This window comes from Anolis sagrei, chromosome 2 (genome assembly GCF_037176765.1).
Source record: "Anolis sagrei isolate rAnoSag1 chromosome 2, rAnoSag1.mat, whole genome shotgun sequence".
Lineage (NCBI taxonomy): Eukaryota > Metazoa > Chordata > Lepidosauria > Squamata > Dactyloidae > Anolis > Anolis sagrei.
In genome coordinates this window covers 56,316,323-56,334,719 of record NC_090022.1, presented here as the reverse complement: position 1 = coordinate 56,334,719, position 18,397 = coordinate 56,316,323, and the positions used below count along the sequence as shown (strand labels likewise).

The 18,397-nt window shown below is 42.5% G+C and overlaps 1 protein-coding gene across 4 annotated transcripts; it reads right to left on the bottom strand.

Annotated features, from left to right (window-relative positions):
• Positions 1 to 1,854: 1,854 nt before the first annotated feature.
• LOC132769314 (fibroleukin-like) lies at positions 1,855 to 16,622 on the bottom strand. 4 transcript variants are annotated; one of them, XM_060766177.2, is made up of 4 exons: positions 15,691 to 16,622; positions 8,262 to 8,306; positions 6,690 to 6,811; positions 1,855 to 3,387 (listed from the first exon to the last, which is right to left on the bottom strand). In XM_060766177.2, the coding sequence occupies exons 1-4, from the start codon at positions 16,223 to 16,225 to the stop codon at positions 2,794 to 2,796; spliced, it is 1,296 nt and encodes a 431-aa protein (XP_060622160.2). In that variant the 5' UTR covers positions 16,226 to 16,622; the 3' UTR covers positions 1,855 to 2,793. The 4 variants fall into 4 exon arrangements, with proteins under 4 accessions (XP_060622160.2, XP_067319612.1, XP_067319613.1 ...); XM_067463511.1 differs by having other exon boundaries at positions 6,690 to 6,808; XM_067463512.1 differs by lacking the exon at positions 8,262 to 8,306.
• Positions 16,623 to 18,397: the final 1,775 nt, after the last annotated feature.

The following is an 18,397-nucleotide window of genomic DNA, read 5'->3' as shown; positions in this document are numbered from 1 at the left end:
TTTTCTTGCTTTCATACAGGCAGCCATGAAACAATGTAATTTTTAAAGAATGTATCTCATAATTTGTTATGACTAGTAACATAGGAGTTTTCATTCAGGACAATAAGGCATTTATTTATTTATTTATTTATTTATTTGCAACATTTATATGCCGCCCTTCTTACTCCTCTTTTGTGCTTCATACAACATAGCTACACAGTCATGGGTGAGAAGTGGGGAACATCCTTCCCATTTTTAATGTGTTCAAATCCTAAACTAGTAATTCCCTCTAGAGCTGCTTTTCTCAACCTAGGGGTCAGGACCCTTGGGGGAGAGTTCACGAGGGGGTTTCAGCGGGGTCGTCAAAGACCATCAGAAAGCATATATTGCTGATGGTCTTAGGAACCCCTTTGACAGAGAAGGCAGAAGGTATCTCCACCTGTCTTTCTCTTCCTTTTTGGAAACAGATGTTAAATCCTCCCACCAAAAGCCCTCCTCCTCTGTGATTGGCTGGCCTCTCAGCCAAGGGGAGGGCTGTTTCTGAGTCTTCAAGCGGGGAGGAGAGAGCAGGCGGGCTAGGTGCATGGCAGCGTGGTGCGCATGTGCGGGCAAGGGAGAGCATTCATGGCTGGAGGGAGGCTCATGCTTCGAGTCCCTTCAAGGCAGCGGGTTCTGTGGGGGAAGTTTGGCCCAATTCTATCGTCCGTGGTGTTCAGAATGCTCTTTGATTGTACGTGAACTATAAATCCCAGCAACAACAACTCCCAAATGTCAAGGTCTATTTCCCCCAAACTCCACCAGTGTTCACATTTGGACATATTGAGTGTTCATGCCAAGTTTGGTCCAGAGCCATCATTGTTTGAGTCCACAATGCTCTTTGGATGTAGGTGAACTACATCTCCAAAACTCAAGGTCAATGCCCACCAAACCGTTCCAGTATTTTCTGTTCGTCATGGGAGTTCTGTTTGCCAAGTTTGGTTCAATTCCATCGTTCGTGGAGTTCAGAAGGCTCTTTGATTGTTGGTGAACTATAAATCCCAGCAACTACAACTCCCAGATAACAAAATCAGTAAGCTCCCCCAACCCTACCAGTATTTAAATGTGGGCGTATTGGGTATTTGTGCCAAATTTGGTCCAGTGAATGAAAATACATCCTGCATTTTGGATATTTACATCACGATTTATAGCAGTAGCAAAATTACAGTTATGAAGTAGCAATGAAAATAATTTCATGGTTGGTGATCACAACATGAGGAACTGTATTAAGGGGTTATGGCATTGGGAAGGTTGAGAAACACTGCTCTAGAGTGTTGGCAAGAATTTATCTTTAGTTCTTGTGGGTTTTTTCGGGCTATATGGCCATGTTCTAGAGGCAATAATTTATCTTTATCTTGGCAAGAATTTAACTAGATGCCCTTCAGTGTATCCTGTGTCAGAAAATGAGAATCTGCTTGTACACCACAGGTCGTGTGTGTGTGTGACCTGTTAATTTATGGTGCCCTATGCATTTCAGAGTTTTCTTCAGTAAGAAATACTTAGATTTGATATTGCCAATGCCTTTGTTTGAACTTACAGATGACCTGGTAGACAACCTATAGCACCTGGTATTTGTTGGTGGTTTCTCATCCAAGTATTCACCAGAGTTTATCCTGCTTAAGCTTCTAAGATCAGATTGCATGTCATGCCTTAAGGGTATTTAGAGCTCTCATTGTTACACAGGAAGACAGTATTCTATTAGCTGGTAACAGAGTTAAGACAATTTCTATGGAGAACGATTGTAGTTATACAAGTAAACTTTCATATGTAAGCACCAGACTGATCCATATAGAAATAGGCTATTTGTGCTGCTCTCCATATAAAACAAGCTTCCTATGCTAAAAATGCAATAATAGCTTTAATTAAGATTACAGATGTGTTTACAACAAAACCCTTGCTCTTAAACTCATAGATAGAATACCGAGTAATACAAAAAATGGGTCACAACTGCCAAATGCTTAAATATAAATATGTTAAAAGGAACTTTAACCTTAAAGTACTTGTAGCACACAGAAGCCCATGCAATTTTGCTTCTGAGTGTCCATTGTATTAGGTAAATACACGATTGTGCACTATTTGAATTTTAGGTCCATACATCAATGTTGCAAAACATCTTAAATGTGAAATGAAACACAAGAATAACTGTTTAGAAGTATAGAGACAGTAACTAGTGTTTGGGTCATGTTGCACAATTGTTTGGGTCATATTGCACCATGCAACTTTTAAGAGTACTATAGCCCACATGAAATTTGTCACTTTGCAAAAGGAATCAGAGCACACTTTTGCTTTTACTTTGCTTCTTTGTTGTTTTCCCATGTCCTAGTTACGCTTAGTGCTTTTCCAATGTCTGAGGTTCTCTGTGAATTGACCTTTTATAATGCTAACTGGGTATCTTATTGCTACCTTCAAAAAGAGCAAAGAATGCCCAGATTTGTTTTAAGGCAGCTCTCTTACCTTACCTCCACCTAGCTCCTCCTCATTTTGCTTTTGTATTTAGCACCTCTGCTTACAGTATTTTACTATTTCATGAGATGAGTCCCATACAAAGGCAAGTTGGCACATGATCTTTGGCCTTCAGGGAAAGGTAAGCACTCGGGTGTCAAAGCATTTAAACCCCAAATGTTTCAATTGGTTTTCAGCTCCAGGCAATTAAGGAAGGTGAGGTGTGGGTCAGTGTGGCCCTAAGCTCTAGATTGCTGATGCACCCTGTTGTATCTTTTGCTCAGCACAGTACTTTAAAGCTTTTTGAAGGTGACCTTCTTTGATTGCATGCTTCTCTTAAAAGTTAACAGGCCTAGTTTTCATTTCCACTTTTTTGAAAGAATACTTCTGGTTGGTTCTTTTATCAATCAAGATATACCACGTTCCCCAGTAGATGCCATTGGTCACCCCATTGTAACGTCCATGGTAGTACTTCCCATTAAGGTTGGCAGCCAGGCATGAGTCAAACCACCAGCCAGCCCCATAATATGTACCACAGTTGCCCATGGAGTAGTTGTCATTGTCAATGTCCCATGTTGTGAAGCATTTGTGATCATGGTTGTAGTTGCGGCTGTAGCTCAGAGCATTGCCTGCGTTGCCTTGGTATTCCCGAGCTGTCAGACGATACCTGTTGGCCTCACTAGCCACTTTGAATTTGCGGTAAATGGCATGTCGCTTGACACCATGCCAGTCCTCCAGTTCTATACGCAGGACATGTTGGCCCAGGCGAGTTAAACTGTGGAGATGTTCATTGCCCAACCAGTGCTCCCCTTGTAAGCTGCCAAATCCTTTCTTGTACTCTTGCCAGGTGCGGTTGAAGTCCACAGTGCCATCCAGTCGACGCTGGATCATGGTCCAGCCACCACCATCAGTCACCATGTCACAGTATGCCTAAGAGAAAAGGGGGGGGGGTCATAAAGTGTCACTAATTCCTATAGAGCAGCAGGGCGGGTGATGTTTAGATCTCCCAACTATTCAATTCAATTCCTACCATCTCACTATTGCAATTTGGGACCTGTTTTCATCCCTGTTCTACAGAATCCAGAACAACCCTTTCACTTGTTTCTATAGCCTGTCTAAGCATACAGTGACATCTGCTGTACTTGAGATTTTTTTTCTTATTAAAGAAGTTCTTTTGGGGCATATAATTGCATTGGGAATTATAACAATCCCCTTCTCCCAGGAACTATAGTTATGACAGAAGTAATGCTGTCTGCCTTTAGTCATTTCCAAGCTTGACAACTCTAAGGCATTCCTATCAAAGGGGTGTTCTTATGATTTCTGTGTCTCGGGCAAATGGGTTTACACTTGTGCAGAGACTCCATTAGAATCATAGAATCAAAGAGTTGGAAGAGACCTCATGGACCATCCAGTCCAATCCCCTGCCAAGAAGCAGGAATATTGCATTCAAATCACACCTGACAGATGGCCATCCAGCCTCTGTTTAAAAGCTTCCAAAGAAGAAGCCTCCACCACACTCTGGGGCAGAGAGTTCCACTGCTGAACGGCTCTCACAGTCAGGAAGTTCTTCCTCATGTTCAGATGGAATCTCCTCTCTTGTAGTTTGAAGCCATTGTTGCGCGTCCTAGTCTCCAGGGAAGCAGAAAACAAGCTTGCTCCCTCCTCCCTGTGGCTTCCTCTCACATATTTATACATGGCTATCATATCCCCTCTCAGCCTTCTCTTCTTCAGGCTAAACATGCCCAGTTCCTTAAGCCGCTCCTCATAGGGCTTGTTCTCCAGACCTTTTATCATTTTAATCGCTCTCCTCTGGACACATTCCAGCTTGTCAATATCTCTCTTGAATTGTGGTGCCCAGAACTGGACACAATATTCCAGATGTAGTCTAACCAAAACAGAATAGAGGGGTAGCATTACTTCCCTAGATCTAGACACTATGCTCCTATTGATGCAGGCCAAAATCCCATTGGCTTTTTTTTCTTATTAAAGAAGTTATTTTGGGGCATATAATTGCATTGGGAATTATAACAATCCCCTTCTCCCAGGAACTATAGTTATGACAGAAGTTTAGCCTAGCACACATGTCCCAACCTGTCAAACATTCTGGAGCACCTGGTGGAGCAGTGGTTCAAACACTGAGCTGCTGAACTTGCTGACGGAAAGGTCGCCAGTTCAAATCTGGGGAGCGGGGTGAACTCCTGCTGTTAGCCCCAGCTTCTGCCAATCTAGCAGTTCAAAAACATGCAAATGTGAGTAGATCTATAGATACTGCTCTGAAGGGAAGGCAACGGCACTCCATGCAGTCATGCCGGCCTCATGACCTTGGAGGTGTCTACAAACAATGCCAGCTCTTCAGCTTAGAAATGGAAATGAGCACCAAACCCCATGACTGGACTTAATGCTAGGGGGAAACCTTTACCTTTACTAGAGACTCCATTCAGAAACTTCTAGAACTGAGTTGCTTGGTGAGAATAATCTGCCCTCTTCGGCCTAGCACACATGTCCCAACCTGTCAAACTTGTCCTCATCTTTCTTCACCCATCATAAAAAACAGCTTCACTTTGTGTATTCCCCTATTTGGTAGCTTCCCCCTGTTTTTTACTTCATTTCTCCTTTAAAATATCAATAGCTTTCTTCATCTTCCTGTCTTTGTGACTAAAAAACCCCTAACTTTCAATTTGCCTTGATCCCTTTTGGCTCATCCTTTCCCCCCACTTGCAAATGTCACCAGACATCTTTATCATTCTGTTGCTCCAAGTTGACATTGAGATCATCTTGCCATTCTTCAGTGCTGAAATGCTTCAACATTTCAAAAGCAGCAATTCAAGCAGCAAAAATATCATCCCTTAGTTTACAAGAACTTTTAATCATCTTTGAAGTCGCATTTTTGACTGCTCCCTAAGAATGACACCTCCACCAGTACCAATTCCATCTAGTCCAATTTGCTATTATTTTGGGCTACCAAGCTATACCATCATTATTCCACTTTTTGGAACGTGGCCACAGATTCCTGTTGATTGTAAGCCACATATTCCTAGGTCCTTACCATTATTTATCTGGGTTAAGCCATAGAGTTCTCACAGTATTCCATCCCTTGGCTTGTTCTGGCGTACTGAATCACCCAGAGCATTGGTTTGCTCCATTGCAACACCTTTCCAAAGGAAAGCAAGTGTAGCGGGTGGGCAGCAAATGCAACAGGTGTCTAAACCTGTTCAACTGCCAAAGTGAAATACTCCACCAGGATCTCAAAATACTCCATCTCAGAATATGGAGAATTGTATCATTACTTCTCTAAGATTTATTTCTATTCTTTCTGCTGCTGAAAGAACTCTGCTTAATGTTTCTACAAATATAAGTGGAAACTATTCAGACCGGAATTTACCTCTTCAGAAGGATTGTCTACTCGTTTTCTTTTAATTTTCATCAACAAAAACTTCTCTGAAAGTTTACTTGGATGCTATTGTGGTTTGAAAACTCTTTTCTCGCGTCCTGTTTGTATTTGTGGGTAGGGGAAAAGAGAGGATTTAATACACTATCTGTTACATTGCTCTTTGTATAATGGCCCTAGAAACTATCTTTTGGGAGCTCTTTTAAATGAAAGGGCAGCACGATGGTGTTATAGTTCACCTCAAAACATCATCTTATCTATATTCCACCTACAACCAGCAACAACTTTAGAGCAGTCTCTTAATGTGAGGAGATCTCTGATATTCTATACCCAAATACAGCTCTTCACTGCTCATCCCCCAAAAGAACAAATGTGTTCACAATACCTCTATCAATTGTTTGTTAGGCCATTCTACTTCCCTATGAATTTGCTAAGCATCCTATACCCAAAGGCTTATGAGCACATTCAGTGAGAGCAGTAGCTTTGTAATTTTACAGGGAGTTTTGTTACTTAATCTCTAGACTGTTATGTGGTCACAACCAACGATTTCCATTCACCACTACAGACTGGACTGTAGATCCAGAGCTGATGCAAGGTCTTCTATTCCTCAGTGATCCGACACACCATCCTAAAGTGAGGAGTCTACTACCTAGTGATAGAAGTTGGTACTGCAGACTTTAAACATATTTAAAGTGACAGATTTTAGAAATACTGTACACCTCTGCTCTTTTAAGCATATGTAACAATTTTTAGGTGTCCATTTCATCATCATGACACTGCAATTCTGAGAGGTACATTATCTTTTGTTATTATAGATATATTTATCTCAAACTACCTACCTTACCTCAAAAGGTTGTCGGAGAGGAATGGGCTGGATGGTGTAAATCCCATTGTCTTGGATACCCTGCTTGCGGATCTCAGCACAATCTCGAGGATATGTGTGTTCAGATTTTGCTGAGGGTTCTACTAGAAGTATACAATTAAAACAGCTGTTGTAATAAACAACAGGACTGTGGCAATAGAAACAAAATCCTGAAAACATAACCTACTACCTTCTGTAAAATAATAACAGATCACTTGCATAAAGAACAATTTTAACTTCTAAAAATCATGCATAAAAGCATGGATATTATTATTGTACCTAATGACACAGCTCAAAGCTTTCAACCATAAGTCATCTGTAAGAAGAGAAAAGGGACACCCTGCTTGATGATAATTGTTTCAAAGGGACACAACAAAAATAGCATGCCAATGTTCAGAATTCTAGAAGTTAATAAAGAAATCTGATCCATTCCAAAAATTCTCAAATTTAACCAAGATAAATTGCCAATATACTTTGTTCACATCTTTTTTTAGCATCTAATGAGAACAGCAGGTAAATAAGATCATCATTTAAAACAATCATGTCAACCAATCTGAAAATCTTGAAGTTCTTGTATGTATTGAATAAATCCAATACATACACAATCCAATACGTAAGTTAGAACCATGATTGTTCTAACTTATTGCATTCTTGTCGAAGGTTTCATGGACGGAACCACTGGGTTGTAGGTTTTTCGGGCTGTACAGCTATGTTCTAGAAGCATTCTCTCCTGACATTGCACCTGCATCTATGGCAGGCATCCTCAGAGTGCAGTCTGTTAGTAAGGATCTTTATTAGCATCAATGTTTAGTAAAGGAATAGGTTTACACCTTTCACATTGGGTATGTTTTCTCTAGCTTTGGGAGTAATTATAAGCAAAGAATATGGTAAAGAAACATAATTCTAAAACCCTCAGTGAACCTTTCTTGTAACAAAACTTTAGTAAAGGAAAATGCTATATCTTTGTTATACTTGTGCTTATGGTACAGGGAAACTAATGGCACCTAATGACAGGAGGTAAAAGAAAGATACCTAGCAAGGTAAGCCTTTAATATACAAGTAGAACAAAATTGGTTGTATAGCCTGTGTTTTTGGAATGAAGAGCAGGACTGAACGCCTTGTCCAGGCTTGCAACATTGCTTTCTGCCTTGACTTCTTACTGTGCCTTTTCTCATAGTGGTGCCCCTCCATATGCTGGTCTATAACCTTCAATGTATGGATCAGTCAAGTCTTTGGAGAAATCTCTTTGAAGGGGTAACCCTCATGTGGATCAGTTTCAGATCTAGATTTCTGTCTGATTGGTAGTGATATCCCTTTGTTTATCTAAGCTACATTACCAACTTGTAGATGTAACTTAGTGTAACTTCCCAGATTTTCAGATTTGTTTGAATATTCACCTTAAATCCTGTGTTGGGAGAAAGGCAGAATAGAAATCAATTTAAATAGCGCATCTCCTTTTCTCTGTATGACTAATGTATCTCCCAGCATGCCATGCACCTTGCAGAAAGAATGAGAGAGAACAGAAGGAATGAGGCATTATAGATTTATACTAACCCAAAAGTGCCGTTGTCTCTTCAGCCTTGTGTTCTTTCCCTAAATCTGTGAAAGAACTGTGAATCAGTGCAGATGCTGCAAAATATTTCTATAAAACTTCTCTTAATCACTCATAATTGAGTATCTTAGCTTTGTATTTGTAATACAATTTTGCTAAACATTTGACACACATTGCTGCAGGTATTTAGACTAGAATATAACTGCTCTACTAGTTTGAATGTTGTGAACAAAGCTGGCAATTCAGTAGATATTTATTGCTTCTTTATTTTTAAAGCCCACGTGATCGGCTCAACGTTTCAAACAGAGGATGCCTTCAAATGCCCCCCTATAAAATAAGTCACCTGCTTTCAATGTTATGCTTTAAACCAAAAGTGAGGAACCTTTGGCCTTCCAGATCTTTGGCCCAGCAACCCCAAACAATACCATGTAGCAAGGCCAATGTAAGAGACTGGAAGAACTGAAGTTTCAAATTTCCATCAGGCCAAAGTAACTATTTTTCAATCTGTGCAAATAGCAAAGAATTAGCAGCTGCCATTGCTACCTGATTTTTGTGTTCAAAAGAAGATGCATTAAAAATTTGCACTGAACCATCTAAAAGTCTTGATAACTAACTAATGATAATGGAACAGCAAAAAAAAAAAAAAAGTCATGCAATAGCAAAAAAAGCCAAGCGGATTTTGGCCTGCATAAATAGGAGTATAGTGTCTAGATCCAGAAAAGTCATGCTATCCTTCTATTCTGCCTTGGTCAGACCACACCTGGAATACTGTGTCCAATTCTGGGCAGCGCAATTGAAGATGTTGACAAGGTGGAATGTCTCCAGAGGAGGGCAACTAAAATGATCAAGGGTTTGGAGAACAAGCCCTATGAGGAGCAGCTTAAAGAGCTGGGCATGTTTAGCCTGCCGAAGAGAAGGCTGAGAGGAGACAATCATAGGGGAGCAAACTTGTTCTCTGCTGCCCTGGAGGCTAGGATGCAGAACAATGACTTCAAACTATAGGAAAAGAGATTCCACCTGAACATTAGGAAGAACTTCCTAAGTGTGAGAGCTTTTCAGCAGTGGAACTCTCTGCCCCAGAGTGTGGTGGAGTCTCCTTCTTTGGAGGCTTTTAAACAGAGGCTGGATGACCATCTACTGGGGGTGCTTTGAATGCAATTTTCCTTCTTCTTGGCAGGGGGTTGGATTGGATGTCCCACGAGGTCTCTTCCAACTCAATGATTCTATGATTCTATGGCAAGTGGGCACAATGCTTCTTCAACTGCAACTCCCATAATTGCTCACCATTGGCTATTCTGTCTGGGATGTTTGGGTCCTGGAGGAATGAAGATTAGAGAGTCACAGCTGCCCAATTCTGATCCCCTGCCAAATTGACATTTTAAAGCATTTCTTCCTCTACATCTGCCACAAGACCTCATTGCATGTGCATCACTGCACAGAAAAAGCTGGAAGCTGCTCACTGTCTATATTCACAAGTAATTGTTAAAAATCATTTAAAACATTTATATTCTGCCCTTCTCAGCCCAAAGGGGACTCGGGGCAGAGAACAGCATATATACAGCAAACATTCATATACATATACATAAACATTAAAACATTTATCAAAATATTAGCATTTAGTAAGATGTTCTTCCCAAAGAGACCAAAAACAACAACAACAATCAACCCTGTGTTGCTTAATCCCAGGGTTGGCCTTATTATTAGGGAAAGAGAGACAACAGATTCTTGATCCACAAAAAGCAAAAACTGTGGTTTGTTATTATTGTACAGTATGTTTACTGCTGGGGATAGAAGTGCCTCTAATATAAGAACTTTTCATTTATGAGTCTGTTATTGTCTGTTATGCTGCTTGATTGGCTAAGAGGGGCCTGTTTGTAGCTTTATCTCAGGCAAAAAATATCTTGGATTTGCCTTGTTTTGCTCCCCTTCAGTTCTAGTATCTTCATCTCTTTGTTGTCCTTATTTAATTGAAAATGTAGGGAGGATATTGGGTAGGAAAAGTGAAAGTCCCAACTGAGAAGATGGTGAACAGTGGGCTAATTATGTTCACCAGATAAAACGATTTCTTTTACATCATCAGGCAAACCAATGTGATGGCTAGAACAGGCAGAAGGGAACCTCTCAGTATTTCTCTTTACTACAGTTAGAATCATAGAATCATAGAATCAAAGAGTTGGAAGAGACCCCAAGGGCCATCCAGTCCAACCCCCTGCCAAGAAGCAGGAATATTGCATTCAAATCACCCCTGACAGATGGCCATCCAGCCTCTGCTTAAAAGCTTCCAAAGAAGGAGCCTCCACCACACTCCGGGGCAGAGAGTTCCACTGCTGAACGGCTCTCACAGTCAGGAAGTTCTTCCTAATGTTCAGATGGAATCTCCTCTCTTGTAGCTTGAAGCCATTGTTCCGCGTCCTAGTCTCCAAGGAAGCAGAAAACAAGCTTGCTCCCTCCTCCCTGTGGCTTCCTCTCACATATTTATACATGGCTATCATATCTCCTCTCAGCCTTCTCTTCTTCAGGCTAAACATGCCCAGTTCCCTAAGCCGCTCCTCATAGGGCTTGTTCTCCAGACCCTTGATCATTTTAGTCGCCCTCCTCTGGACACATTCCAGCTTGTCAATATCTCTCTTCAATTGTGGTGCCCAGAATTGGACACAATATTCCAGATGTGGTCTAACCAAAGCAGAATAGAGGGGTAGCATTACTTCCTTAGATCTAGACACTATGCTCCTATTGATGCAGGCCAAAATCCCATTGGCTTTTTTTGCCGCCACATCACATTGTTGGCTCATGTTTAACTTGTTGTCTACGAGGACTCCAAGATCTTTTTCACACGTACTGCTCTCGAGCCAGGCGTCCCCCATTCTGTATCTTTGCATTTCATTTTTTCTGCCAAAGTGGAGTATCTTGCATTTGTCACTGTTGAACTTCATTTTGTTAGTTTTGGCCCATCTCTCTAATCTGTCAAGATCGTTTTGAATTCTGCTCCTGTCCTCTGGACTATTGGCTATCCCTCCCAATTTGGTGTCGTCTGCAAACTTGATGATCATGCCTTCTAGCCCTTCATCTAAGTCATTAATAAAGATGTTGAACAGGACTGGGCCCAGGACGGAACCCTGCGGCACTCCGCTCGTCACTTCTTTCCAAGATGAAGAGGAAGCATTAGTGAGCACTCTCTGTGTTCGTCCACTTAACCAATTACAGATCCACCTCACTGTAGTTTTGCCTAGCCCACATTGGACTAGTTTCCTTGCCAGAAGGTCATGGGGGACCTTGTCGAAGGCTTTACTGAAATCCAGGTACGCTACATCCACGGCATTCCCCGCATCTACCCAGCTTGTAGCTCTATCAAAGAAAGAGATCAGATTAGTCTGGCATGACTTGTTTTTGATAAATCCATGTTGACTATTAGCGATGACTGCATTTGTTTCTAAGTGTTTGCAGACCGCTTCCTTAACAATCTTTTCCAGAATTTTGCCCGGTATCGACGTGAGGCTGACCGGACGGTAGTTGTTTGGGTCGTCCTTTTTTCCCTTCTTGAAGATTGGGACCACATTGGCTCTCCTCCAATCTGCTGGAACTTCTCCCGTTCTCCAAGAACTCTCAAAGATGGTTGCCAATGGTTCCGAAATGACTTCCGCTAGTTCCTTCAATACTCTTGGGTGTAGTTGATCTGGCCCTGGGGACTTGAACTCATTAAGAGCGGCCAGGTATTCCTGGACGACTTCTTTCCCAATTTGGGGTTGGATGTCCTCCAATCCCTCATCCACTCCATCTTGCTGAGGTTGAAGACTCTCTTTTTGTGAGAAGACCGAGGCAAAGAAGGCATTAAGTAGTTCTGCCTTTTCCCTATCCCCTGTCAGCATTGCCCCATCTTCTCCTCGAAGAGGTCCTATCGCCTCCTTGTTTTTCCTTTTTCTACTGACATAAGAATAGAAGCCCTTTTTATTGTTTTTAATGTCCCTGGCAAGTCTGAGCTCGTTTTTTGCTTTAGCCTTGCGGACCTTTTCCCTACAGGTGTTGGCTATTTGTTTGAATTCTTCTTTGGTGATTTCTCCCTTTTTCCACTTCTTGTGCATGTCCCTTTTGTGCCTTAGCACAGTTAGAAGTTCTTTGGACATCCATTCTGGCTTCTTTGCACTTGTCCTATTTTTTCTCTTTGTTGGCACGGTTTGTAATTGCGCCTTGAGTATTTCACTCTTGAGAAATTCCCATCCATCCGTAGCTCCCTTGTCTTTTAGTATCTGTGTCCACGGAATGCTGCTCAGCGTTTCCTTCATTTTTTGGAAATCAGCTCTCCTAAAGTCCAAAATGTGGGTTTGACTTGTCTTAGTTTCGGCCTTCCTTTGTACCTCAAATTGCAGGAGCACATGGTCACTTGCCCCTAAGGATCCTACCACTTCGACCGCGTCGATCAGGTCCTCCGCATTTGTTAGGATGAGATCAAGAGTAGCCAATCCCCTTGTTGCCTCTTCTACCTTCTGGACCATGAAATTGTCTGCAAGGCAAGCGAGGAATTTGTTGGACCTTGTACTCTTGGCCGAGTTTGTTTTCCAGCAAATATCGGGATAGTTGAAATCGCCCATGACTACTACATCTCTTTTCTGTGCCTGTTTGGTCAACTGTTGGCAGAAGACTTCATCAAGATCTTCCTCTTGGCTTGGGGGTCTGTAGTAGACGCCTACAACGACATCTTTTTGAGTCCCAGTTCCCTTGATTCTTATCCAGATGATTTCAAGCTGGTTTCCCAGATTGCTGTCTTGAATTTCTTCTGCAGCATAAGAGTTTTTGACATATAAGGCTACTCCGCCTCCTCTCCCCTTTGTTCGGTTTCTGTGAAAGAGGTTATAGCCCTCGATGTCTACATTCCAGCGATAGGAGTCATCCCACCAGGTTTCAGTGATGGCTATGATATCATATTTGTGGTGTTGTGCTAGAAGTTGGAGTTCGTCTTGTTTATTTCCCATGCTCTGTGCATTAGTGTAAAGACATGTGAGCCCCTGGGATCTTCCCTTGAGCTGTTTAATTGGGATTATTGTGCTTTTGGCACTTGGTCCTTGTTGTGTTTGTGCAGCCCTCCGTTTAGCCTTCTGGCGATTCCCAGACATTATGGGTAAAGTAGTGTTCGCAAGGCTGTTGTCCCCCTCCCCCGGTGGACCTAGTTTAAAGTGCGTCTAATGAGGTTTGCGAGTCTGTGAGCAAAAAGGTGTTTTCCTACTTGTGTGAGATGCACCCCATCCCTTGCCAGTAGGCCATCCTCCTGGAAAAGCAGGCCATGGTCGAGGAAGCCAAAGCGTTCCTCCTGGCACCATTTTCTAAGCCAGTCATTGACCTGTACTATTTTTCTGGCTCTTGTGGGTCCGTGTCTTACAACAGGGAGGAGGGATGAAAAGACCACCTGTACATTACATTCTTTTAGCATTGCTCCTAGAGCTCGAAAATCATTTGTGATCTTTTGAAACGTATGCCTTGCAGTATCATTGGTTCCTACATGAATCAACATGAGGGGAGGACGGTGATAGGGCTTGAGGAGCCTGGTGAGCCTCTGAGTGATATGGTGTATTTTTGCCCCCGGTAGGCAGCATATTTCTCGAGCCATCCCATCTGGTCTGGAAATGACAGCTTCCGTTCCTCTAAGGAGGGAGTCGCCTACTACCAATACCTGTTTACTTTCAGGAATGACAGGGCCCCTTTTGTGCAATGTTGTGTGTAGGTCTCCAGAAAAGTGATCCTGTTGGTGTGAATTGTGTAGGTGAAAAGTGTTGTCCTCCTCCTCGACATCCCCGGTGCATTCGTCAAGGACAATCCATTGAGATTCGTCCAAGAGCCTATGGTTCTCCTGTATGTGTTCCTGTTGCTCCTGGTCTATGGTTGGGGATGGTACACCTGCAGGATTGTGCAAGTGTGAATGTTGTGAAGTGTTGTCCCAGTCAGGGCTATCCCCCGCACACTGATCAAGGATGAGCCACTGATCAGTATCTAAGCCAAATTCCTCCTGTGACAACTGTTAAGATGTCAAAGAGCAGGGATGGGGAGGATTTAATTCTGAAGGGGGCACATTTACTGGCAATTCAATCTTTGAAACTGGTGGTGTGACAGCCTCCACTGTGCCCAAGAGGAACAGGATGGAGAAGGCTGTATGGTACACACTGATCTATCCTCTGGTACCTTGGCATGACCCCTGTTCTTCACCCCCATCCTCTAGCACTGGGCACCTCAAGTGGCTTCCCCTAATGGTACGGCCAGGTCTGCTACACAGCCTTTTACAACTGCACCCCAACTCAGTAGCAACAGGAGATGAGGGGCAAAACGCAACTACTGGCTTAGCAGTAGAGGAGGAACAAGTAGCATTGCTAATAGGGGGTCTGTTAAACATATTTAGTAGTAGCAACAGCAGGTTGTGAAGTACTATTGTGCAAGTTTGCCTACTTGCCTTCAATTTATATCCCCCTTTTCTTCCCGTATGAGCTCTTAGTTGCAAACAATCCTTGTCCCACTCCAAGCATGATGGATCATTATTTTATCATGGTGATGCCTACATCATATTCTGGATCATGCTCTCTGCCTCAGTTGCTTCTGAAGATAACAATTACCTAGGCAGCAGACATCCCTTCTTCCTTAACTCAGGTGCAGCAGCTCTTTACCACCTATCATGAAAAGCTGGAAGAAGTTTCATTTTGAACAACACTTTCTATAATCCTGTAGCCTGCATAGTTCAATCTTTAGCTTTATTTAAGGGCTTTTCTTTCTCCGTATGGATTTTCTCGTCCCCTTTAAAAGATCCACATTCCATTCCCCACTCAGCCATGGAACTTCTTGGTAACCCTTGGTAACTCTCCATAAACCTCATAGGGATGAAGAGCAAGATATTAGAGCAACAAATAAATAACAATAGGAATTCTACTAGATAACCTTCTCTCTGAATATGTGTTTGTGTGTGTATGCACATGTATGCGCATATGTATGTACACGTGTGTATGTATGTTCCTTCAAGTTGCCTGTTGACCCATGGCAAACCTATGAATTCCTTTGGATGTTACCAGTTCCTTCTTCTGAAATATAGCCTGCGGTATGTGGTATTTGTTGATGGTCCACCATCTCATACTAGCCACTGCTTACCTTCCAAGATCAAGTGGGTATTTTGTAGGATATTGTGTGTGTTGCCCTATTAATCCCATGTCTGCTTGCAATCTTGGTCACTTCTTATGAGGCTGCATGTTTATTTCATGTATGTCCTACTTTCTTTGACCATGGAACTCAATACTATATACACAAGAGTCTCCTTTCACAGTACTCATGGTACTCAATCTCCCTAAGCTTCAGACATTTCAGTGATTGCTGTTTGGATCACTGTACTCTCCCGAAGATAAAACTAACTCTTGAAAAGAGAATAGACAGAGAGTGGAAAATTGAGTGCCTTCATATACTCACCTAAAATGGATGACTTCAAGACTGATTCACTGCAAGGCAATTTGCAGCCAGACAGGATTCCCAGCAACAAAGCCACCAAAGAGTTGAGTTGCTCCTCTAGGCGATTCAGATTGAGTCTGCTCTCCTCTTGCAACTTCTGCAGGCTCGATGCCATGGACAGCACTTTGGTTTCCACCAAACTAAGACGATCCATCAAAGTCCTAGCCTTAGATGATCCCTGTTTGTTGGGATCTCCAGCATATTTCATCACCTGCTTGAACTCCATCTGCTGTTCTCCAGTTGGAACATCTTGAATTTCCTCAGGTATGACTGGCTCTTCAGGCATGAGGATATGGAGTCTGCAGCTTCCTAGTCCATCACATCCTTTTTCCAGCAAAGGAAGAGGCATAGCCACCAGAGAACTCAAACATGGAGGATCACCTTCCCCTTGACTGCATTCAGGATTGTCTGAATTCAGGCTTTCTGACTCTTGCAGGAGAGCTGTAAGGAGGAAGCTCAAATAAAAACACTTGCACAAGCAGGAGGAAAGTTTCATTTCTTCTAGCTGCTCTTTCTAGAAATGCACAGAATTACCAGTGGGGACAAGGTTAAACAGGGCTTCTTCTGTCTTGGAAAAGGAGCTCCTACAGGCCAGGAAGTCCCCTCACAGGCTGGGTCAGTGTAAACGGCTCACAGAAATGGTGGAGATCGGGAAGCTGTGAGCGAAAGGAGGAGGGAAGTGAGAGAGACACAGATAAAGGAGTGTTTGAGTCAGTCCGGCAGATTAGCATGTCATGGGCAATTAAAGCCAGGCCTTTGTGGGAGTCAGGGAGTCCGTGATTAGGGTCCGGCTGGTGCAAAGCTCTGCTCCAGGAGGCCCTGGCTCCAAAGGCCTGTAATTTGCCTCAGCATTAAAGGCACCAGGAAATCGCCCAAATAAGAGAGTGAAAACCAAGTGAAAGGAGCGGCAGTTTCTCTCAATGATCGCTGGCCTTTGGCACAGATTTGCCACCCACACAACACATATGCAAGGCATGCGCTCACAGGTCTTCCCATGCCAGGACCAAGGGCCTGGGAGGCACCATACTTAGAAGGCTTCCTATGCTGGGCCAATTGAATTCCTTCATAAATTTCCTAATTTCCGCAGTTGCACTAGCCAAGAGACCCCTCCTCCTGTTTCCCTGGAAAATCAAGAAGTCACATCAATGGTAACTCACTGGTTGTGCACATGCTTTGCACACAGAAAATCTCATGTTCAATCCTTGCTACTTTTAGGTAAGTCTTCATCTGTGAAAGCAGAACTGTGTGCTGGAGGCAACTGCACACAGACATTTCAAACATATCATTTGAGAAGCAAAAAATGACGTATCTGGGCAGTAAGAAGTGAATACTAACAAAACGAATTTATAAATGTAGGAACACCACTCTTATTTGGTCACCCGCTTTGAAATGTATAATTACTATGGTTGTTAATGACCTGCTTTCGAACTCTGTATTTTTATAATTAAAATAAGGTGACACCGGAGGCACAGGAATGCACTTTAATTTTGCTAAGCCCCTTGACATCCTTTCTTCTTCTTTGAAAGGCCTTCAGATCAAAAGAGGGATCAGATGTTAATTTCCTTTTTTGAGAGAATGTCCTGCATAGCCTTTCTTCTCCTTTATATTACTTTGCTTGATAGGCATCATGACATCCACACAGTTACTATAGTTATGTTTACTTATGAAAAAAAGGCTTATTCTGGATAAGGAACTATCCAGACCAGGACAGGGAACGGGTAACCTTGCATCTTGCAAAATTCCTATCTACTGGCAACACAGGCTAAAGGTGATAGACGTGTGTTCCAGCATATCCAGATGTTATATGTGTCCCCTCTACCCTGATTCAGAATTTGGGAAGGTTAAGGTTCAGTTGAAGGTACATAACTACTGCTACTACTACTACTACTGAGAGGAGATATGATAGCCATGTATAAATATGTGAGAGGAAGCCACAGGGAGGAGGGAGCAAGCTTGTTTTCTGCTTCCTTGGAGACTAGGACGCGGAACAATGGCTTCAAACTACAAGAGAGGAGATTCCATCTGAACATTAGGAAGAACTTCCTGACTGTGAGAGCCGTTCAGCAGTGGAACTCTCTGCCCCGGAGTGTGGTGGAGGCTCCTTCTTTGGAAGCTTTTAAGCAGAGGCTGGATGGCCATTTGTCAGGGGTGATTTGAATGCAATATTCCTGCTTCTTGGCAGGGGGTTGGACTGGATGGCCCATGAGGTCTCTTCCAACTCTTTGATTCTATGATTCTATGATTCTATGATTCTACTACTAGTAGTAGTAGTAATAAAGGATATCAGGTTATGTGGAGTGTTCTGGGACAAAGGAGTAGTTGAACATCACTGTACGGTTACTATTTCCTTCTTCCAGAATACCCAACACCTGGCAGTGATCACTTTATTTATTTATTTATTTCCGGTATTTCTATCCGTTCCTTCTCAACCCCAGAAGGGGGACTCAGGACGGCTTACATTTGGCAGGAATTTGATGCCACTACATATAACAGAGCAATATAATAACAATTAAAACAATAAGTAAAACATTCATTTAAACAGTAAAACCAGTATTAACAGCTGTATCATCATTCCAGTCAATTCCATATCCCAACGTGCTATCTATGCCTGTTGTTCAAAAGCCTGGTCCCAGAACCACGACTTCAATTTCTTCCTAAATGACAGGAG